Source organism: Bemisia tabaci, chromosome 4 (assembly GCF_918797505.1).
Source record: "Bemisia tabaci chromosome 4, PGI_BMITA_v3".
Lineage (NCBI taxonomy): Eukaryota > Metazoa > Arthropoda > Insecta > Hemiptera > Aleyrodidae > Bemisia > Bemisia tabaci.
This window is the reverse complement of record NC_092796.1, coordinates 62,004,364-62,029,375: the sequence shown is the minus strand read 5'-3', so window position 1 is coordinate 62,029,375 and position 25,012 is coordinate 62,004,364. Positions and strand designations below refer to the sequence as shown.

The 25,012-nt window shown below is 39.4% G+C and overlaps 1 protein-coding gene across 1 annotated transcript in view; it reads left to right on the top strand.

The window, feature by feature from the left end:
* Nucleotides 1–15,063, top strand: part of LOC109031778 (uncharacterized) — a 51,298-nt gene extending 36,235 nt beyond the window's left edge. Inside the window, exon 2 of the mRNA XM_019043530.2 lies at nt 12,413–15,063. Coding sequence (XP_018899075.1) covers nt 12,413–12,870 — 458 coding nt within the window. The 3' untranslated portion in view covers nt 12,871–15,063. The remainder of the gene's footprint in view (nt 1–12,412) is intronic.
* Nucleotides 15,064–25,012: the final 9,949 nt, after the last annotated feature.

Sequence of the window (25,012 nt, the reverse complement as noted above, 5' to 3'; positions counted from 1 at the left end):
CCATTAGAGTATGTGTCGCAGGCAATTTGCAATCGCTGGCAATGTCCCAGCCACTGCAGTAAGAAATAAAAAACCATATCATATACAAATATCGTAAAAGAACAAGATTAGAGTCCTGATTGTTTTGCCTTTACTTGAAATACACGTGTTTCCTCCGTAAATGCATGGTGGAGGGTGGCACACTCGCTTAAGAGCGTGTAGTGAAATTGGTGACTTCAGATAGGTTTGGATCGGACAGGCAACTAAACCAGGTAACTTTGCGACAGATGCGTAGAGTATCATGGCAAAATGAAGGCGCATCAAGCCGAGATCTGAAATTTCATTACCAACCAACCGTTAACCATGCCGACGCAAATTGTTATTGCTGTTCATTAAAAAAACTAAATAGCCACTTGCAAAAATCGCCTGCGATGTTATGCATTACCATATTGCAGCCAACGCCTTTGACCCGGGCTGAAACGCAGGTTCACACACATGAAACAATTTAACAAGAGGAAAAGTTGCTTCATAAATGATAGATTTTAGCATGATTTTAAGATACAAGTAGATATTTGACTAAATTACTGAAAATACAGTGCTAATTTATGAAATTTGAAAGTAGGTACAATAATCGAATGACTAAATGAGGTTAAAATTCACTTTCAAGAATGATTATTCCTCAATCTTGTCATTTTTCATTTTGATACTGTTATCTTTTGCTATAACTTTTGACGAGATTGAATATCATTGTAAAGATGCAATGAAAATAATAATTTTTAAAGTGTATTGTACTTTCATCGTTCAATTGATCCTGACAACCGAGAATTAAGGGCTTTATTCTGAAAATTTTCGGGCCCATACATTCACTTTATGGGACTTTAACTTTATCGCAGACCAGGAAAGAACAGAAATATTAACGAAATAAAAAGACTCATGCGCAGAAGAAGTGCACCGGCACCCCTATGTAGACACGTGACAATAGCTTCACAGTAGATATAAGTTTCCCAACGTTTTGTTTCAAGGATTTCGCGGAAAAGTCCATTTCTAATGAGTAATTTATTTTATTCGCTCTAGTGAAGAATCCATGATGCTGACGTGGCTGAGCTGCGGTCTGCGGTGCATTTGCCTTTATCTTCGAAGGAAGGAACTTCCAAGGAAAGCTCTCTCTGCTTCCGAGCTCCACTTTTTTATGTCCTCGCCAAATCTGAAATGGACGAGACAGTTTATGGCCTAAATTGAGTTGATCTCAAACGCCTCGTAGTTGTATGCACGCAGCATTTACCACGTGGTTTCCGCCTGTCAGAACCTATAAACCAATAAACTGGATTCCGGACTTCGAGACCGGTTAAGACCGCGGCTTTCATACTTTGCGTGATTATTGTACCAGAAGACTCCCTGCAACAAAACTCTTGAGGCCGCAAGTAGAATTAGTGGACTGCTCTTTCTGATGGGACTAATTGTACATGACACGAGTGGCACATAAAATCTCACCTGAAATTCAACTCAAGTCCTGGAATACGCTTACTCGTGCCATCCTCCTCCGTCCATCAAAAATCCTGATTTATTTGCCTTACACCAATTACTATTGTGAGGGCGTAATGGGGAAAATAATCTTATTAGAGCGCCCGACTTTGACACTGAAAGCTTCCATGCACGTCCTGATAACTCTAAAAATCTTCAGCCGCGTTTTATTCTTCACAGAAAATGAGTCATAATAAAATAATTTCCTTAAAATGTTCTACAGATATTTTTAAATACAATATTACGGATAATTTCAAGTAAAACAGTTTAACAACTGTGCTCATTTAAAAAAATAAAACCTTCGAGAAATTTTGCAACATTGTGATCAGAAGTGTGCATCTTTCTTACTTTAATAATTGATTCATTAAAAGGATCTAACATTACCAAGAGGCTTAATCACAATATCTATGGCTGAAGTCAAAAAATCTCAGGTATCTCAGATTGGAATGTTATAAGTCTTTCGCTTACGCTTTTTTTTTCTTTTTTTTTTAACTAACCAAAGTTGCCACTGAAATTTTCTGTAAATTTTCTTCACTTATTCTAAAAAAATGACTCAAAATTTCAAGGAGGCGAATAGTTTTCCTTGAAATAATAAAACATAATCGGAGATTTTGAAAGGTCCCGTAGACGTAGGTTTATCGTGCACTTTTTTCTAACATTGCGTTAAAGTCTCCACGAAAAAATTCACTATCACTTCTCTTTCAAGGGTGCTGAGGTATTGTTCATGGCTAAGCACGTGTTTTTAGGTGACGAAACGATACAATGCAACCGGTAATGAATCACGCTTGATTTTATTGTGACAAAAGACGGATGGTTCCAAAATTTGCGAGATCTCTTGGATAACTGCGTTATCTAAAATACAAGGCATATAGTTTCTGCAGTGGTCAAGCTGTCTTCAAATGAAAGTTTACTTAAAGAAAGAATGTCGAGAAGCTCATTTGACTATTGAAACTCGGTATCGGTGATTTAAAAATCGCATGCTTAGAGAGTCGGATGAAATAAGGTTTAGTGGTTTTGAGGTTGGTGCGTGCTGCGTGCGAAGTTAATAAAGCGTATCTTGTCTGTTTCGAGTTGAAGAGAGTTCTGGCGTGGCAGGCGGCAAGCGGCAACGTGGTCTCGTTAGGACAGAGAGACTGGCACCTGGCACATGCTTCCCGGCGCCCCCCCCCCCCCTTCCCCCGCCCGAGATTCTCTTAAATTATCTCCGCACGTCCTACGACTCAATTTAAACAATTAGCGCCTCGCTAAATGATCTGTTTATTAAAGACACATTATCGGTCTCGTAGAAGATATACCATGTCAAAGTTTGCCTTCTTTATCCGTCTCTCTTTCCCTCCATCCCCCTTCCAACCCCTCTATTTTTCTGCAGTAAGGTAGTGAGTCTGTTAAGCTGGTTCTTTAGCACTCCTCCCAACAAAGCCGCAGTGAAACGATCAATTAATCAGTAGACGAGTTACTAATTCAAGCATGCCGTTACAGAACACGATTCGCTCAAAGTAAATTACCGAAATTAACTCCCGACCAAATTATTTAAATTTTCTTGATGCGTACATTCAAACCTCTCGCTCATGAAAAAACAAAAGTGCACGTGAGTCATAGAGCGCACTAAACGTGAAAATCGCTATGAACCCCTTCAGTGCTCGACTCAGCTGTTGCACGTTGTTAACTCCTTGAACAACACAAGGCGCGGGGTAGGAACACTAATTGACTGAGAAATTTGCCAAGACCATTTAAGTAGTGTGCGATTTGATTCAAGTAGAATATTCGTTTTTCTTGTGAGCGGGGAATTTCAAAATTGTCTTAACAAATGTAAACTAAATACGTGAATATGTTAGTTATGAGTTGATTTCAGTAATTTTCTTTGCGTGAATCGTGTTTTACATGAAATTCTGGGTTAGGCACAATACAATACCTAACATCTACCTCTTACACCATGAATGCATCAGTATCGAGGGAACTTAATACCTCTAGTGTTTGATATAACGTCGTGAAAGTGAGTGGTCCCCCCCCCCCCCCCGTCCCGCTCTCTAAGCATCTTACATTTAATTCCATCATAAATCAATAAATTCGTGACTAAAAATGAACTTTGCGTTCGACTCTTGTCAGTTATCATGATCGTGATATCATCATATCATTCGTGAGATTGCAGCGTTAAAGAAAGAGATGAAATAGATGATCTATTAAAGATGTTCCAGTCATTCATTCATCGCTTATTCAAAGGTTGTTTGCCTATTGAGAGTGATTGGCAACTTGATTGAATAGTTTGCTTCATTATACATAATTATCATCAAGGCATATCCACTCACAGCCTTCATAGAAAGTTTTGTATCGACTGATAGATTCATTTGTAACAGTTGCTAAAGTTCCGTACCCAACGTCATAATTGTCTACACATCCAAAATGTATTAATGCATTTAGATGACAAGATTCGCCTTTTTCTGAGCTAAATCATACCTATAAAATACTTGATTAAATCAATGTCGTTAAAACGTTTTATCGAAGAGAAAACTCGGGCAAACCCTTTCTCTTTCGCATAGTTTTTTTCCCCCTTCATTTAAGGAAACTATCTTCCGGAGGCATTGAATTAAACCGGCTTTTTTTAAAAGGGCAGAAAAAATAATAAGAAACATGTGAGAGGTCGTATAGTCTCACTCGATTTTCACTTGGCAAAAGTAATACCGAAGATGTCTTGTCGACTTTCAAGGCCGCGTTTTTACTTTTTGACCTTATCTACAAAAATCGTTAGAGTGAAAATACTTTTAATAGGGACGGGTGTTGACATTTCTCGAAGACACTGCTCTAAAAGGAGAAAGAAATAATAAAGGAAAAATTTCACATGAGATCATAGTCAGGTAATATCTCTTGAGTAATCGAGTAAAAAGGAGGCAGCATAGCCTCTCAATATCCCTGTGTTGCTTTTGCCTTAGCTGCCACACTGAACTGTAATGAAATAAAACTTTCATGCATCGAAATAAGATCCTTGAAAAGTGCACGAATGAATGCTCCAATTTGGCAACATCCCTTCACATCTTATTTTCTTTTGACTGGATTCAATCTTGGCAGACCCGTGACACAGCGCATGTTCACCGTATGATTGATGTTCGTTTAAATTACACTTGTCGACAGCTGTATCTCAAGCGAGCTTTGTTGCGGTGAGACATGGGTATGCTCTTTCTATGCAGTCGTTTGGGTTGCAAGCTACCGTGATTTGACAAGTAAACAGGTATTAACTTTTAATCAAACTATGATGTGTGGTTCGTGAGTAGAATTCGAGCGAACCACAATGGCTGATAAATAGTCCGAGCAACTCCTGTGCTTCTTCGCTGAGTAGCACCTTCCGAAATATTTTCCAACCTCTTATTTTGAGTAGGTAAATATGATCATGATCTCCATCTGATCGGACTAACTTTCAATACAGTCTCAAACCTCTAACTTAAGTAATCATTTTACCGAGAAAAGTTTGATCGAATTTCCTGCAAATTATTGAATTTAGTTGAAAAGTTGAGCACTATTTATACCTATTCAAATTGCTGTTTTGCTTGAGAAGCAGTTTCGTTTAATTGTGTCTTTGTCCATCTTGAAAATTAATTTTTATACGATTTAGTATCAAAAGTTTGATTAAATTAATCACTCTAGTTTCACGATTGCTTTTCTTCTTTTTCTCCTTTCTTGTTCCTCCTCTTTCTCCGCCACCTTTCCTCCTCCGGCTCATTCTCCTCCTTTTGCATGATCGTCCTCAATTTATATTTTGATACGATACAAATTCACATGAAACCAGGCGGTTTCGTCTCAATCAATTCCTCTGTTCTTTCTAAACTTGCGTTAAAGTCTCTCGACCGTGTGAAAAGACAGCTCTAGCGCTGGTATTATTTTAAAGAGGAGAAATCCTCATGGTATGATAGGTACGCTTTTACGAAGCTAGCATTTTTAAACGCTTCCTTTTTCATTGTGCTTTATTCTCTGTGTTGGTCGGGCACCTGGAACCCCTGAGGAGAGTGCGAAAATTAGAGACACGCTTCTCACTTCATCACTCGTTTCGCGTTGGAGGCTTCAGTAGGGATTTTCCTCGGTGTCGCCCCCCCCCCCCCCCCATTCATTCCTCAAATAAGTAAATGGTAATTTAGATTACGAAGTTGCAAAAGCTTTGAACGATAAAACTATATATTCTTGCGAGTGTTCCTTCCTGAACGGAAAAAGTGCAAGGGAGAAACAAATCGACAAAACCATAGGTACATTTTCCCGTAGACTCAAGCGGGAGCTTCACCGGAAAGAATTCGACTCGATATTGTGGCATTTTAGCCACTATACGCCGATTCTGGATAAGGTTTAAGAAAGGCTGGCAGACGCGTAGTAACGAGTATTTTGATCGATCGACAGCAGCGAGCGAAATACTGGAGGTGTTTTGTTATCGATTAAATTACCAATTAATTGATCGATTGGCTGGTTCAAAAAATAATCGCCCTCACTGAATCGGTCTTGCCTCTCTCGAGTCTGTTGCGAGATTGAGCTGAGAGAAAATAATTTTCGAGGTTTCATCAGACGGTCCTTGTATGAGCTAGCCATGTTATATTGGTTTTTTTTTTCTTCCTTTTTTTAAGTTTTGATTTTTGTTGAAACACATGTGCTCGCTCTCAGCTTCAGTGCAAACTTAGAACCAGACTTCTATTCGATAAAATAGCTACGCTGATGAACTCATTGGTAGTATAGATATTAGAGTGATAATACGTGAATCTTTTGGCAACACGCGTAATTAAGATCCTGCCAAGATACTTGCGAGACTTAATCTTCCTGGGCTAGCTGTTTTTGGCTGGTGAATAGCTTTCATGTTGACTTTATTTCTCCCTCCGTCACCTGCTTCCCCCTCACTTCGTGTTAAACTTTCCATCCGTAAAATTGTGAGTACCGCAGCTTCTCTATAGTTAATTGGACCAAGTGTATCAGAGAGGAACCAACCCACATCAAGTTGAAACTGAAAAAAAGAGGGTTGAAGTTATATTCCTCCTTAAGACTCGATGAAGAAAGTAAACTTTAAACGAGCTTTTAACAAACTAATTTTTTTTTTTTTTTTTTTTTTTTTTTTGACTTGGAATTTTTGGCAAGAGAAAGTATACAACTAGAGGAACTCAAAAACATTATTATCTCAACTTTTTGGAAAATGTGGGTTGGTTCCTCTCTGATGAACTCGGTCCAATTTTCAATGCTTAATTCACCAGATCTAAAAGTTTGAACTTGACTGATGCTCTGTTCCTATTCAAGACCAATGTTTCTGCTCCGTCAGACTCTTCAGTCCACTCCATAAAGAAAGAACAGATGGTAATTGGGAGTAATCTTTCACGGCCATGAGCTCCTGAGTACACCTACGCAGTACGGCTTTGGTGGCAAGTATCGTCTTGGGAACGGTGAATCGGACGAAAGGGATTTAAATAACTAAAGTTGTTCAAAATTATAAATATTACTGATAACATTGATGAAAGAGACTGAGTACAACACCTTTCCTGATTTTCGACGTATCTAGAGACGTGAGTAGGTGCAAATCCAAAATTCACCACCATTTTGCCCTGAGACAAATCCCATGAAGCATCCCGTGGAGACAAGGCCTAAGAGAAAGAGGCAAAAGCTCTAAAAACCCCGAGGAGGATCAACGCTAGGCTGAAAATTTACCAACTCAGGCAGCTGAAGCGTGATGTCCTAAAAACATTCGTATAATAGCTCCAATGCGCCGGCGCCTGTTGTCTGAATATGAAAAGTGTGGAAGCTCGCATGTGGAGATTTCATCGTTGCAAAGCTTCAATGATGAGAGAGCAAATCTGAGGATTTTGTCGTGCTCTGCCGTGATAGTGAAGAGAGCAGTAAGTGCATTTCTGTATGAGCCATGATTAGCACATGCTTTTATGTGTCTCGAGGTTCATCCCAGCATGCACTTACTGCTCTCTTCGCTATCACGGCAGTGCTTACCAAGTACTTTTACTCAATTAGCAGCGATGCGGCCTATCCTAGTGCCACCACTTTCGCCGGAGCTGGCGAAAAATCGGCGAGCAACTGTACGGTAATCAGGACAGCGCTCTTACCACAACCACTTGGCCTAAGCCATAATTAAAAGGTAAATAAACGACCATCGCAATACTGCGCGCATTCGCGGAAGGTGTTAGTGATTATTATGTCACACCTTATTTTAGCTAAAGATTCCTGAAATTTATGTTCAAATTTTTCTATTTCATCCGCATCCACCCATCTTACTCTCGATATTAATGTTCAATATTTCTATGCTCGTGCTTTCCAGGTTGAGCAGCATTCGTTTACGCAATACCTGCGCTGCCTAGAAAGAAAAACTATCGAATTCCACGAATAATAGCTATTACTCGTCAGCCAAGTAGCATGCCACGCAGGCATATTGCAAGATGATTTTGGACAAATTGTGATTTTATTGTGATAAAAATTGAAATTAAATCACGTTAATAAATTGCAATAAAGTCGCAAGTTTATTGCAATTTTTTATGGGACTGGGACAAAATTTGGAGTTAAATTGGTAAATTGGTAATTGCTAAAAAACAAAAACAAGAAACAAAAAAAATTAACGGACTCAAGTAAGGGCCTTTGCTCGGTTGACCGAGATTTTACAAGCGAGTGTGATGATTCGAGGAAAATCTAATTTTTATTTCAAATTTTGTCTTGGAAAACTGATTTTTTTTACAATTTGATTGCGAAGATTTGGCCGATAGTAGTAGAAAAATTGCAATTAAAATTCAAAAATGGCAAAATTCTCTCGCAATCCAGTTGCAACTCATTGACTGAAGTATGCTACTTTAGAGCAGTCAGTAAATTCGTTATCATTCTCGATTTTTTGTAGGGAATTAAAAACTACGTTACGCTACGCGTTAAATTTTCTTTTCCGTCCTCTAGATGTCACCCTAAACCCCGAACGTAGCGCTTCATCGGTCCTAATATTTATATAGGGATAAAGGTGCAGGAGAGATTTAGAGACGAGAGATTTAGTAAACTCGTGCGATTTAACGTGATTACGGAGCTCAATACTGAGGAGGGTTTGACAGTGTCTCTTTCCTTCAGGAAATTCTGAATACAAAATTTAAATTCATTTATTTTTGAAAGGACGCAGAGACGTTTGCCCAGGTGCCAGCATCTATAGAAAATGCTAAATCCAACCCGTGCGGGCACATAAATGAATGTTATTTCCAAAGAGCTCGTAATAGATTAACTTTAATTAAAAGAGGTGGGAAGACTGCATCAGGTGATGGACCGCCGTCTGTTATTTCCGCCTGCGTCATTAGACAGAGAGAAAGACTCGTAGGACTTAAACTCGCTCGGCAATATGAGCCTATAAAAAATGCGATTAAGATCACAATGTCAAGTGCACACACTGCATTACCTCGTCATAGCCACAGCGTGAGCCGGCCGCTAATTAAACCGTGTATAGGAGGTAAGAGGATGTTGTCGGGGTGTTGCTCTACTTTTCGGGAACAAAAGTAGCGATTTGCATTAATTAATTTAGCGAAAATAGGCACATTTAAGGCATCGCCTTTCCACCATTGCTTTACTTCCGTTATCCAGGACGGACCGAGCTCTCCCTAGTAGCCTCGTTCATTGAGACTTGTGAAAAATTTATTTGCACTCATCGCCAAACCATCCATTCTGTCGAAAATTTATCAGGAGTAAAGATAATATGGTTTTTTTTCGCGCTTTAAAAAAAGTTGACTCGACTCATTTATGATTACTTCAATTTTATTTCCTCAGAGTGAGTTCTATTTGTATAATTTTGTAATTTTGTAAAAAAAAAAAAAAAAAAAAAAAAAAAAAAAAAAAAAAAAAAAAAGGACATGTAACGTCGGGAACCGACCAAATGTTTTTTCGCGCAACGAAAATCATTGAAATCAACTCCTAACTAAGATATTGACGTTTTTAGTTTAAATTACTAACGGGAATTTTGAACTCCCAGCTCACAAGAAAAACAATAGTCTACTTGAATCGAGTTGCGCACTGCAACAGTTTCGGCGGGATTTTTAATCGAGCAATGTTCCTTCCTCGCCTTGTGTTGTTTTAAGTGTAGAAAACTTACAAAAGCTGAGCCGAAGCACCGAGTGCGAGGTTGCCATATTTTCATACCACTAAGTTACGGTAATGTTTAGTGCGCGATTTGACCAACGTGCGATATGGACTTTTGTTTTTTCAAGAGCAGGAGGTTTTGGTTTACGCATCATAAAACGTTTAATATCTGAGTTTGGATGTGATGTCGATAATTCTCGTTACGAAAATCGTTTGATACGTGAAATTTTGATGAGAAATTTTACCTAATGATACTTATTTTCGCATCTTGATCTTGACTAGTAGCCGTTGAACGTCTGTAACGGATGCGCGCTACAGATTTGGAGACTTTAACGCACGGTAAAGAAAGTAAGCAGCAATTGCACAGCAAGTATTAAGATAGCCTTCAAACTTGGGCTCATTGAATGTGTGGTTTTACGTTCTGAGAATCCGACTTATTTCTGTGAAGTCTTCGGTGTACCGGTCCACCACTATATTAAATGAATGAAGGACGCGATATTACAACACGCACCAAGCTTTCGTTTTTCCACCAGCGGGAGATTTGAGCTTACGCATTGAACAAATTAAATATCTAAGTCAGAGTTGATTTTTGTTTCTGAAATCGTATTCTACGGGAAATTTGAAAAAGGAACACGTGTGAAAACGCTTAAAGTTGTGCCTTGTCAGGTGTTTATACACGTTTTAAGGACGTCGCTTTAGCAACTGCGCGTTGCGGTGAAGCAGGTTGGCGAAACTTAGAACTCTTAAAGTCAGGAATCGATGGTTGGCGGTGGGTAGGTCAGATCCTGGATTAGTGGGTCAGCCAAGAGTTCAGCGGCTTCGTGGCGCGAAGCTGACGCCGGCGTCGCGTCGCGTCGCGTCGTCTTGGGCTCTTGGCTTTGGCCATGGCAATGGCGGCCTCTGGGCTCGTCCGCTCAGTCCGCCGACTTGGCGCAGGAGCGTCTCGGTCAAGGTTCACCGAGACTTGGATGCTCCGGCTCGGAGCCGCTGAAACTATGCTACAGTGCTAAGAAAAAACGCCGTATGAACCTCCAGGCGTTGCCAAATTGCCTTTGATAAAACACGAATTTCCTGTTCATTTTATGAATATTTTCTTTCGAATTTTTCAGATACTTTTGCCCGCAATTTCAACTAAAGTCCCCGAAAATGTCAAGGAAAAATATTCATAACTTTCCTCAAAAATGAACATTTTATCTGGGAAAATTTGGCAACTCTCGAATGTTCATAAGGCGTTCTTCCTTTAGCACGGGAGTATGCATGCGTCCACTTTCAATTTTGTGCCCTCCGCGACTCCGCGTGAGGAAGCTCTTCCGAGGGAGTCATAGAGGAGAATTGAAAAAAGGCGGACCACTATTAGATTTGGATAGACCAATGGTCTCAAAACTGGAAAAAACTTCGACCATCGAACCCGTACTCACGGGCTATATAGACATACCGTCCGCATTCCGGGCTGAGAAGCCGAAAGTTCCGGGTGTAGCACCCGGAGCAGTCGAAGCTGCGACTCCAGCACCCGGAACTTTCGTCCTCTGAGCTCGGAGCGGACGGTATGTCTATATAGCCCGTAACTATTATTTTCAGTGAAAGTTTAGGAACTACTTTCAACCTCCACAACTTGTGACTCGTCGGAAATTTAGAAAATATGTTAGTCGGAGAATAGGTTTTTTGGCTGCTCTAAGTACTGATAATGTTACCCTCGCAAAAATTCATATACAGAGGTAGTAGTGTAACTATAGGAGAGAGTAAAGGAAGGTGTCCCATTTTCCTCTTCATTTTAAGGGTGACCTTTTTTCGGGGCAATTCGGATCGATTTCGATCTATTATAAGATTATGTAGGAGATTTTTCCAAGTTTGCCTCCTTCGAACAACTCTTGCCCCCCTTCCCACATCTTTGCTAGAATTACGCCCTTGTGAGAAGGTAACATTTTCTCTAGTGTTTTCGAAATTAGGTGGGTTTTGATAAGGTTAGGACTTTCCTACTCGAGGAGGCTTTATGCGCTTTTTTTAGTATTTTTCTAATGACTAAAATAGAGTCTTTAAAAAGAGTAGTAGGTATTCTAAGAGTTTAGCGTTTCTATGATAATGAGTTAATCTTAATGAGGACTAAGTTCCTGTTGAAATTGTATGTCATATATTTTCTCTATTTTCATAAAAGAAATGCAAGTCTCAACATGAGCCATAAAGATATTATGCGACTCATTTATGAGCAAAATTGACTACAATACCAACAATATCAATAAGGTATTTCAGCCGACACGCGACGCAAGCAATGCCCATTCGTGCTCTATGGATGTCCGTGTTGCGTACGGCGCTATTGAAGGCGCTCTAATTTCCTTGTTCTCAAAGTGACTTGCACTGCACATTGGCTCAGCTCACATTGGAGAGTTGCTGCCGTGGCACTCTTTCGATGTTTGAGGCTCTTTAAGGGAATAGACAGACGAGAGGTCGCAAAATTCTTCTTGAAAACCTCTGGAGAATTTTAGAAACTCTTGCAAATGCAACGAGTAGGATTTTCGGTCTTTTAAATGTATAACTACATGCAATATTGACAAAGTAAGTCGGCAATCACCCAACTCGGTTTGCAACGTCGCAGTCTTCCTGGCATACTTTATTTTTTAAACGAAAAACTACTCAACGGCAATTCTTTAAAACTGCCGTGATCTCTCTTCTCCGTGCGAAGAAAATTCTGCAAAACTTGAAGGAATGATGTCAATTTGTTCTTCTTTTAAAAAATAACATAGAGGCGGAGATTTTCAGCCACCGCAAACGAGATATGTGATTGCGGAATCACGCCGTCGATATGAAGATGTGTGTAGTTGAAGGACGAATCGTAATTAGTCAATTTTCTTTGTTGCAGGTCGTGGACACCACAAGAAGAAGAAGATCCAAAAGGAAATCAAGAAATTCGTGCTGAAAATCCTGATCGGTATCTTCCTGATCAAGCAGAAAATAAAAATGTTGTTAATGATGCTGCAGACGCTACTCATGTCCAAGTTCCTCATCGTGGCGACCATCTACGCACTGTCGAGTACGTTCAAGATCTGGTACGACATCAAGCACTCGAAACACGACAACAAAGTCATCTACTACGAGAATGCTCACCACCAACACCACTACGAGCCCCCGGACCACAGTGAGTACGAGGACCACCACGGCGGATGGGGCGGCATCTGGGGAAGGAGCATCGCGGTGACCGAGCCCAGCCAGATCATCGAACACGGAATCCACTATCCAAGGAGCTTTAGTCTCACTCAGTCCGATTACAGCCCTCAGTCCGCTCATGCCCTAGCTTACTCACAACAAAAGCCCAGCTAGTTCCTAGCTAGCTCTCAAACCATCTCTCCCCTGTCCAGTCTCAATGTCTACAACTTAACTCTCCCATTACGTTACCAGGCGTAACTTGGAGTGTAGTCACCGCCTCTCTCTCCATCATCCTCCTTCCTTTTTGAGACGACATCCTCTTTCTTACCCCCTCCCCTCAAAAAAAAAAAGAAATCACTTAATCTGGGATTTTGTCTTAGAATGAAACTGTCCCCAACAATGGATTGCGAGAATATAACTGACCTGGAAAAAGCCAAATTTTTATTTTAAAAAAATATTCACGAGAAGGACCCAATGCATTCGACAGAAAAAACATGATGCGGGTCCTTGAGTAGGTTTTTGGCAAATGATCTTCCATTGACGACCGATCGGAACCCACGGTCAGTTGGCTCTTTAACGGTCCCGCATCGTGAAAGCTCCCATTTCAGAAGCTGCAGCTTTGAGGGGAGGGGGCAAAAACGACCGTTGAGTGCAATGATCCATTCACCCGGTTTAGGGACTCGATTCCTCTCTTCAGTGTGTGCCTACCTACATTTAGATGAATAAAAATTCCAAAGTATCTTGTCAACGAGGAATGGGAGGATCACTTGCAAAAGTAGACTATGCAACTTGTAAACATATGGAATTCATTTAATTAATACGATCTCTATAATTAGTCCGGTGCAGCAAATGAATCCGATTGAAAACATGAAATTTTTTGGATCCATACCATTTTTTTTCCTTGTGGCAGCCCTCCGTAAGCAAAAATAATGGTGAATGAAAAAGAAAATTCGAGACCCTATTCACCCCTTGCCACTTCTAATATTTTAAATGTACGTGGCCAATACTCTTATGAAACTACCTTTTACTTGAAATGCACATAGTTTTTCTCCAGACAAGTCCTGTTTGAAAGCCACTTACAAGACAATCTAAAAGATTTGGCCCATTTCTCTATGCTCCGGTGACTTTGTGTTAGGAATCGCACGTATCATGTAAATAACACTCAAGTACCTATAACAAGATTTGGTAACCCCTATTCTTGTTCTTCAGATCAGCTCTACCTCCGATGGATCACTCATTTAATATTTTATGATCATCAGCTATCTCTTAGGTGAGTGCGTAGAATAACATTGACCAAAAGTTCTCTCGCTTATTTATCCGGTTTCACCCTCAGCATCATTATACTACATAGCTGTAAAATTTGATTAAAGTATTATTCGTGCGTCCTACAATATAGAGACCTGCCAGCTTTTGTGAGTTTTTTACCATGATGCGCTGGATGCAATAAAAAAAAATAATCGAAATCTACGAAACTATTTTGAAATGGTGAGGTTTGTTTCACTATTCATGCAAGCCTCGTTAACCATCAAAGTTCATTAAAATTTATTATCTCATTCAATCAAAATTCGTAAAAAAGCTGTGAATTATGTTTTTGCATACCTGTACACATTTTAATTGCACGTACCTACTTTACCAATACCGGCCAAATTAATTTTTATACACAAAGGTACTTGTTTTGACTGAAGTTGACGAACCATGTAAAGGGGTTAAAATAAACTAAAAATTGTCTTGGCGTGCTTAGTTCAGGCCTGAATTTTACGCTGTTGCCATATTTGTTCATTTTCATTATACTTAATGAGTCCATCATATTTTTAGTAAAACAATGAGTGATTATATTAACTTGAAAATGATACATACTTTAAGATGAAATTCTGTCACCGTGCTCCATTTGAAACATTTTTAGTGATAAGTGGCTCGTTTTGAATGAATGATCTATCTTTGACCATTCCTATTTTGTGCGGGACATTTTTATACTGTTATTTTGTAAATAATAATAATTTATTTATTTAAATTAATTTATTGATTAGTGATTAAGTTTTTTTGTCATAGAGTGATTTCCATGCTCCTCTTAATGTAGGATTAGTTGCAAATTAGCTCAATTTTTTTAAAATGTTTGGCAAAGTTGTTCAAAGTGCCACAATAGGAAAACAAAAATCAAAAACAGAAAATTTTAAAATTTTGGATATTTGCTAGTTCCTGAAGTGAAAAATGAGTATCACTGGAAAATTGTTTGAGAAATAAGCGTGCATGATTCTTCGAATGTACTACGACCTATACATTTTTTCAGAAGTGTCCTTGGAGCAGCTGTAAACCCTACCTCCAGTTTTAAAACCTCAATAATCAAATAAATGACGGATGAAAAACTAATTGTTCAACTGTTTTACATTTTAAACACATTTACCTGTCTATCTTATTCCGAAACATAACAACTGAATCATGATTTATTCAAAGGTGAAATAAGAGCTGTAGTAGCTGTAGCAAGTATTACGCTGCTATCCGGGAATGTGCTTACCCACTGAGCTCTGTCGAAGCAAATGAGGTAGCCATAGGGAGATATGGTCACCTCCGTAATGTGGAGACATTAGGCAACGACACTTTCTCTATTGGTGAAGGAACCAAGGGAAGGAGAGCTTTCTTTCAACATTAAATCAGCTTTCGTCTCCTGCCAGGGATGATGTTAGGAATCTAATCTGTTTAGTTGTGCTTGATTTACTTTCCTGCAGTGCTTATAGACATGATATCCTTCCCTTTCTTACATACTTATCTATTCATTTACTTACTATAAATATAAAGCAGAAAATATGACTTCTTATGCTGCTACCACCAGTGCCAGGGCCGGATTAAGGGGGTAGTCACATGGGCCGCGGCCCATGGCGGCAAATCTAAAGGGGGCGGCAAATTTTGCAATTTTTCTAAATGTAGGTATAAAAAAAATTCGGATTTAGAAAAAAAAATTACAAACGAGAAAAGGCGACAAAATCTCTAATTTTCTGAGAGTATAGTAATTTCTACTTTTGTCGTCTTCCAGTGATACAAGAGACAGAACCTTTAATTAGTCGAGTTAAGAGAGAAACCAAACACGCAATTTGGCCTGGAACGGCGCGACTTACTTAAAGAGAAATGATGACGAGGACTTGAGATGAAAAGGAGAAGCCCTCGGCGCGGCGATCAGCATGTAACACATATTAGCGCCTACAAGACTGCACGAATACTTCATACATTGCATCAAACACAGTGCGGTCCTACAAGAATGCATGAATACCTCACGCATTGCGGCAAACACAGTGCGATCAGCGTGAGACGCATAGCGCCTACAAGACTGCGTGAATACTTCACGCATTGCGTAAAACAGAATGCGGTCTTCGAGGCGCGGCTGCGGAAGTTAAAATCATTCATCACATTTATGTTTGTTCTCTCATGATTTTTCCGTTCATTTTCTCATGAATGAAAGGCCTTGTCCACACGGAGATAGGTTTACGAAACTTAACTTTCGCGCAAAGTGCCGTGAAATTTTGCTAATAGTGTTGACAGGGCTCTCCCAAAAAATGTGTTCAACGCCAGTAAACGCGTCTTATGCACCTTTTCCCTGCTGGCACGTTCATTTGATGGTTTTCATTGATGTTTCAAAACGAATGAAAAGGGGGCGGCAAAACACTCGCGGCCCATGGGCGGCAAGTATAGGTAAATCCGGCCCTGACCAGTACCACTAATACTACCTTTACTAGTGCTATACATTACTACCTACTTCTACTGTCACTATTACTACTAGTATTAACACTACTACTAAACTACTACCACTACTACTACCACTATTACTATTACTATTACTATTACTATACAACTACTACTACTACTACCACCACTACTACCACCACTACTACCACCACTACTACTACTTCTACTACTATATTACTACTAGTACTATATTACTACTTCTACTTTTATCGCTATACTACTACTTCTACTACTGTACTATTACTATTACTACTACTATTACTATAGCTACTACTACTACACTACTACCATTACTACTACTACTACTACTACTACTACTACTTACTACTACTACTACTACTACTACTACTACTACTACTACTACTACTACTACTATACTACTACTACTACTACTACTACTACTACTACTACTACTACTACCACCACCACCACCACAATATTAATGATAATACTACTGATACTCCTATTCCTGTTAGCACTACCGCCTCTGCTGTTACTACTGTTAGGTACTCCGTCACTAATACTACTGTTATTCCTCCATTACTACTGCTACTTCCAATACCATTACTGTCATCACTATTATTGCTGCTGCGACTCCTTATAGAGATGCTACTACTACTACTCTCCACGATAGCACTCCTCCTCCAACTACTAATAATCCTACCAATACTACCACTACTTTACTACTATTACTAAGTAATGCTGAGGAACGAAATACCTACCGATGATGAGACTTCCAAAGCGCGATTCTTAGTATGCGACGTTGCAGACTTCCTGTCATACTTTATTTTTTAAATTGAGAACTACTAAAAGTCAATTCTTAAACACCGCCCGTAATTTTTCATCTCCGTGCAAGGCAAATTTAGAAACAATGTCAAGGAATGGTGTTGATTTGTTCTATTTTTAAAGTATGAAATCGCAGTGGAGACTTTTAAACACTGCAAACGAGATACGTGCTTCGCTAGTTTCACCGTCGAAAACATACCTGCCTCTTTTATTCGAAACCATTCAGTAAGTAACTACTAGTTCCTACTTTTAAATCTGTGACTAAATGCCCAAACTATTCATACATAGCAAGATCATTGGGGAAAATAAGTGGAAAAAAGAGCATAAATCCACTTTTAAAGTGATTCTCAGTATGTGTGATTCTTAAAGTATTTCTCTCTAGTTTTGATTTCAAATGAAATATTTAGAAAATGAAGAACATAAACCAAGCTGAAAAGTATCAAGGTTTGATCGGTCTTCATACTTTGAGGTTGTTCTGCTCTCGTCTCCTTTTTTACGTCGGAAATATGACGTAGCGCTATTTTATCAGCAGGGTACTCAAAATATACTAGGTACTCCAAAATTTCCATATAATGTAAAAAAAAAGTATTGCGAAATGGCCGGAATAACGTATATTTTACATGTGCTAGGTCAAATACGTAGTAAGAGCACGACCTAAGTAGCACAGATTGCAATAAATTTCAATTACATGATACGTCAAACTATGGCTGTTCTATTGAAGTGTTGTATATGTTGTTGCCTATTTTCTGATCGAAGGAGCACTTCTTTTTTAAATTCATCACGGTAAAACTGAAATAAGTGGCAACTTTATTTCATTACATTGCAAATTGCCTGTCCTTCAGACGTATGGAACTCATCTTGTTGCTTGTTTAAAATCGGCACTTGATAACTAAATGATGTAAAAATGCGATTTCATTATTTATAAAAAGGGGGACAGAAAACAATTACAATTTGCATTAATTGCAGTCTAACTGTCCTACTTGGAGGCTATCTGAAATTCTTTTGAAGAAGATTCCAGTTTTTATTCTCTTCTTTTTCCAAGTGCGCTACAGCATATACCTACTTACTAAGTTTACAATGGCACGCGTGCTAGTAGGCACATCCACTTACGAAAACAAAGAGAAAAGGGGGGTATTCAAGGTGGACCTATTTCATGTTTTCAACATCAAATGAAAGTACTCGATTGCCTCTAACAACCAGTCCACAAGCAATGAAAAGAAGCATTGTTCCAAAACATTGGAGCAATGACCGACCCACGATGAACCTATGAATTTCAACGCTAATGTTTACTGAATAACTTGTTGTTAGCTGGATGAGTACTTACTACGTAAGTACTTACTAATTACCCACTTACTTCACATTGATGTACCTAGATATTCGGGCTGCTCTCGCAAACTATTCTCAATCGCAAAAAAGCGTCTGTCAAAATGCTGAGAAAACGAATAAAAACTCCGACTTTAACTATATGTAATACAAATAAAGTAATCCAAATCGAAATTTGTATTGTCACTTAAAATTTGATCCTAGTGCCTCCTTGAGCAGATGTTTCCTTAAAAATTTTAGATATTCGAATATTTTCTTTGTCTTTATAATTAATGCGAGTCCTTGGCTAACCATAGTATATGATAGTCATGGAGCGATTTCTCTTTATTTTTTTCCTTGTTTTGTACATACATTCATAATTTATTTACAACTAATCGCCTCTCTTTCCTTCTTTAAAATGAAGACTCGCCGCTCTCTTCATGATTTGTTAAAAAGCTGTAATTAAATTAATTATTTTAGGTATTTATTTATTTATTCATCAAATTTTTCTATTCAATAAATCATTGCAAAAATTTTCAGAATATGCCATTAAGTTGTTAATGCCCTATTCTCTCGTGAAATTTATCTAGACCCCTTTTTACGAGAGATTGAACGGAGACATAAGTGCCCTGGTAAAAATTGGCAGTAGAATCTGTGTTCCAAAATACCATAGACCTACAACCGGCTGTAAGATTTCCAATAGCTTCTATAGCCGGCAACACAATTTCTTATAGCCTTTTATAGCCGATGGCGTCTAAGCAACAGCCTGGCGATAAAGTGCGTATGCTAGACGTTACTAATTACGGATGCTAGGACGACTTAGTGAGTTATTGGACTACCGCTCTCTTTTTGGGCAGTAGTATCTTGATTTATTTTGCGAGGAAAGCTCCGTACTTTTGAAGGATGCCTGCCATTCCTAACATGTTGGAGCGCCTGCAATTTCGAATGATACTGTGCAATACCTCTGGTGTGAAATAGTTGCTTCAAGCGCCGTGGCACGCTGCGGTGCGGCAGGCGGGCAGCCAGCGCGAAACGCGCATTGGCGCCTACAAACCTAACAGGGATACTTCACGCATTGCGCAATGCGTGAAGTATCCCTGTTAGGTTTGTAGGCGCCAGTGCGCCGCCGCTCCGCTTTGTGTTAGGCTCTAATATTCAATCTCATGGAGTCAGCGTTTTCCAACTCATGACTTTGAAATGTTTGCACACTCTGTATGGATTATTCTCATTTTAGTTGATGAAAAAAAAAATATGTAGCAGAGGAAAAGATAATGTGCGTTTTGTAAATATTATGGTGATTCCGTACAAACTTAAGGATTTACAAAGCACACAAATTTCTACACAATTTGTCATAGCCTTTTACAGCCGATGGCGAAAAATCAACAGCCAGGCGATAAAGTGTAAAGCCCGGCGATAGGAACGATAGCCCGGCTGTATAATTTTTTATCGCTTCGTGTAGCCCGGCCGTATGATTGTTTCCACTTTCTACAGCCAGCTATATGATTTTCTATCGCCTTCTTCAGTCGACTATAAGAGCTCCAATGGTATTTTGAAACGCAGCTCCTACCGCCAATTTTTACCAGGGTGTGCCAAACGCTTCTAGAAGATTGGGCACTAGCGTAGGAAGGTATTAAACGGCGTTTTAGGGTTAAACCGCAGAACTGAGAAAGCGTACATAATTGGTCAAAATAATAATTTTCTCCTGCATAAAGTTTTTTTTTTTCCAAAAGCCCTCTCCCTCTCGGAGCCACGGCCCACTTCCATTTCGGAAGATCGTCTATTTTCTGAAATGTTGTCCCATCCGATGGAGTAAAGAAAATCCTGACTAAATGAGTTTTTTTTACCTCTCGTGGTGGTCCAAAAATTCAGGAGAAACAACGATTATCTTAAAAAAATTTGGGGCCGTAAGTAGCTCCAAACAGGGAGGGGACACTTTTAGAAAACAAAAAAAAAACACTGCTAAAAGTTCAATAGTTTAACCCAGGGCCACCCTGTACACTCAGTGGTGCAAGCGAAGAGGGAGTGCAGACGAAGTGACGAGAGACGAAGAGAGACGAAGAGAGACGCATTTGAGCGCCTACAAGACTGCAGGAATACTTCACGCACTGCGCGAAATACTGCGGTCGCTGCTGGCTGGCGCGGAAAACATGTTAGCCCCTACAAGACTGTAGAAATACTTCACGCATTGCCATTAGAGATTGCCATTTACTACAGTGCTCGCTTTATTCATTGAAAATTCGTAGTATCTCGGTGTCGGTGGCGAGCCTGCTGCATGCCGGCGGCGGTGTGCACCAATACCGAACGGTGTGCACCCCGAGCCTGCAATTCTAGGTTCGAGGGATTGTAGAGATTTTGCACCCCTGAATGGTATTTTAGTCTATTGAATCATTGATGTCAAAACTCGTCCGTCTTTTTCTGATCGGTAATTGTGAAATCGAGAACCACTCTATAGCGAGGAAATCAGCCGGTCCCTTTGAGTTCTCGTTATATGTAGAGAGATTACTGTATTATTATTTTCTTCCACTTCATAACTCACCCGTCAGTGATGCACAAGAAGCGATAGACAATGCAAATGTGAATGCGTGAATTACTGTTTTATGGGTTAAGTTGTGAATGTAGATCAGCAAAGCTTTGACGCAAAAGGAGTTGTCGTCAACCTATTCACCTCTTTCCTTTCCGCGCGGTGGTAATTAGCTCAAGTAACACCGTGAGAAAGGGAGGGTTAAGGTGATTCGATGGACGCCATATTTTGTGTCAGAACGGCATGCGATATATCGCATCAATTGGTTCCATTTTTTCAGCTACTCGTCATTTTTCTCCAATTTTGAGATCGCAATTCTGTTGTCAGGAGACTAAAGCACTCACTTACCAATTTTAACAAAGAAATTCAACGCAATATAGGCGTGGTTTTTTTTAGAGAGAAAACATAGCATTCGATACTGATATCGAAACTGCACTCGAATGCGATGTTTTCTCTCCAACAAAACCACGTCTTTATTATACGTTGAATTTCTTTGTTATAATTGGTAAGTGAGTGCTTTAGTCTCTTGACAACAGAATTGCGATCTCAAAATTGGAGAAAAATGACGATTAGCTGAAAAAAATGGAACCAGTTGATGCGATACATCGCATTGATTTGTTCCATAATTTCAGCTATACTTGTCATTATTCCCGAATATTGAGATCGCACTTCTGTTGTCATGAGACTCAAGAACTCATGTACCAAATTTGACAAAGAAATTCAATGTATTAACGGCGTGTTTTTTTTAGAGGAAAAATATAGCACTCGAGTGCAGTTTCGATATCAGTATCGAATGCGATATTTTTCCTCTGAAAAAACCACGCCTTTATTACGTTGAATTTCTTTGTCAAATTCGGTACATGAGTTCTTACGTCTCATGACAACCAGGGGCGGACTGGCCATGGGGGCGGGGAGGCAATCGCCCCCTAACAATTTGCCGCGGAGGTCCCGAAGGGACCCCCGCGGCGAATGTTTTTCGAGTCATCGTTTTTTTCTCGGAATGTTGTAATTTTCTTATCCTTTTCAATCACTAAAAGGCCCCGAATCCTTGAAAATTTATCTCTAAGAGACATGGATGGTCGCCAAAAGCATTTGTGATGAAGGGACCGATGAATCCAAAGAATGGGTTATTTTAAAGTTCGAGTACTGTAGAATCCAACTCCAAAAATGCCTTCGTGTTTAAAAAGTGTGAAATTTTGAAAATTTACCGAGGGAGGGCCCCCGGACCTTCTTAGAAGGGCCTCCGAACGACAGAAGGGGCCCTTACTTTTAGGTCTCCTCCTAACTTTTCGACTACCAGTCCGCCCCTGTGTGCCGCTACTGCAGTTTTGAACGTTAAGGTCATTGTTTAAGGGCGCTAAAGCCAGGATTGTAATTCGCAAACAGAAAATTTTTGCAGAATAATTAAAAATTAAGAAGCAGGAATATTTTAATTAAATAATAAAAGAAAATTAAATCTACAATATAATGCAAACAAATTTGAAAAATCTCGTCATGTAAATACAGAAGATTCGAAAACGCTTTCAATTGAGTCGTGATACCTCACACGTTCCGAAGAGTTCAAATAGTTGTATCCGTGCGCCTTAGCAAGGAGATGGAGGTTTAATATTGAGGTAGCGTCCCCGCGTTTTTTTCGGTTTTCCTGTGCCGCTACTGCAGTTTCGACCGATAAGCCGTAGTTTAAGGGCGCGAAAGCCAGGGTTGTAGTTCGCAAATGGATAGTACTTGCAGAATAATTAAAAATTAAGAAGCAGGCATAATTTCACTAAATAATGAAAGGAACTCAAATCTACAATATAATGCAAACAAATATGAATAATCTCGTCATGTAAATACAGGGATTTCGGAAACGCCTTTAATTGAGACGTGATACCTCACGCGTTCCGGGGAGTTCAAATAGTTGTATCCCTGCGCCTTAGCAAGGCTATGGAAGTTTAATATTGAAGTAGCGTCCCCGCTTGGTTTTTCGGTTTTCCTGGGCGCTGCTACAGTTTCGACCGAAAAGGCCGTAGTTTAAGGGCGCGAAAGCCAGGTTTGTAGTTCGCAAAAAGAAAATTTTACCAGAATATTTAAAAATTAAGAAGCAGGAATATTTTAATTAAATAATAAAAGAAAATTAAATCTACAATATAATGCAAACAAATTTGAAAAATCTCGTCATGTAAATACAGAAGATTCGAAAACGCCTTCAATTGAGTCGTGATACCTCACGCGTTCCGAAGAGTTCAAATAGTTGTATCCGTGCGCCTTAGCAAGGAGATGGAAGTTTAATATTGAGGTAGCGTCCCCGCGTTGTTTTTTCGGTTTTCCTGTGCCGCTACTGCAGTTTCGACCGATAAGGCCGTAGTTTAAGGGCGCGAAAGCCAGGGTTGTAGTTCGCAAATGGATAGTATTTGCAGAATAATTAAAAATTAAGAAGCAGGCATAATTTAACTAAATAATGAAAGGAACTCAAATCTACAATATAATGCAAACAAATATGAATAATCTCGTCATGTAAATACAGGATTCGGAAACGCCTTTAATTGAGACGTGATACCTCACGCGTTCCGGGGAGTTCAAATAGTTGTATCCCTGCGCCTTAGCAAGGCGATGGAAGTTTAATATTGAGGTACCGTCCCCGCTTGGCTTTTTGGCTTTTCTGTGCCGCTACTGCAGTTTCGACCTTTCGGGCCGGAGTTTAAGTGCGCAAGAGCCAGGATTGTACTTCGCAAAAAGAAAATTTTACCAGAATATTTTAAAATTAAGAAGCAAAATAATTTATGTAAAAAAAAAAGAATGGATCTCAATTCGACAGTATAATATAAACAAATTTGGAAAGTCTCGGCATGTAAATAAAGAAGATGATTCGAAAACGCCTTCAATTGAGGCGTGATACCTCACGCGTTCCGGAGAGTTCAAATAGTTGTATCTCTGCGCCGTAGCAAGGAGATGAAAGTTGATTATTGAGGTAGCGTCCCCGCTTGGTTTTTCAGCTTTTCTGTGCCGCTACTGCAATTTTGACCGATAAGGCCGTAGTTGAAGTGCGCGAAAGCCGGGGTTGTAGTTCGCAAATGGATAGTTTTTGCAGAATAATTAAAAATTAAGAAGCGGGAATAATTTAACTGAATAATGAAAGCAACTCAAATCTACAATATAATGCAAACAAATATGAATAATCTCGTCACGTAAATACAGAAGATTCGAAAACGCCTTCAACTGAGGCGAGATACCTCACGCGTTCCGGAGAGTTCAAATAGTTGTATCCCTGCGCCGTAGCAAGGCGATGGAAGTTTAATATTGAGGTAGCGTCACCGCTTGGTTTTTTTTTGGCTTTTCTGTGCCGCTACTGCAGTTTCGACCGATAAGGCCGAAGTTTAGGGGCGCGGAAGCCAGGGTTATAGTTCGCAAAAAGAAAATTTTACCCGAATATTTTAAAATTAAGAAGCAGAAATAATTTATGTAAAAAAAAAAAAGGATCTCAAATCGACAGTATAACGCACACAAATTTGGAAAGTCTCGTCATATAAATGTTACGGTCAAAACCCGAAAACCGGGCAAATCGCGATGTGCCCGGGCAATACGCGATTAGCCCGGGCACATCGCAATTTGCCCAAGGCGTTCAGGGCACATCGCGAAATATTTTAAAAAACCGGGTTTTGTCCGGGTAAATCGCGATGTGCCCGGGCAGTTCGCGAAGTGCCCAATGGTGATTTTTGCAAATCCAAAAAACAAGAAACCAGAAAATAAAACGAGGAAAAAAGAGAAATGATTTCTTAGCTACGGTGAAGTTTGTTCCGTTGTGGATGATAAACTGCTTCAACATTTTTAGTTTCAGCATCAGAAATTTTAATCCTATTCGAGTATAAGTGATTTAAGCAATAATATGTAAGTAATTTTGACGGCAATTTTACACAGTACTTTTAATCCTATTTAAGTGAAAGTGACTAAAAATTGACTACTTTTAAGTAATTTTGACCTTTTTAAGCAGTT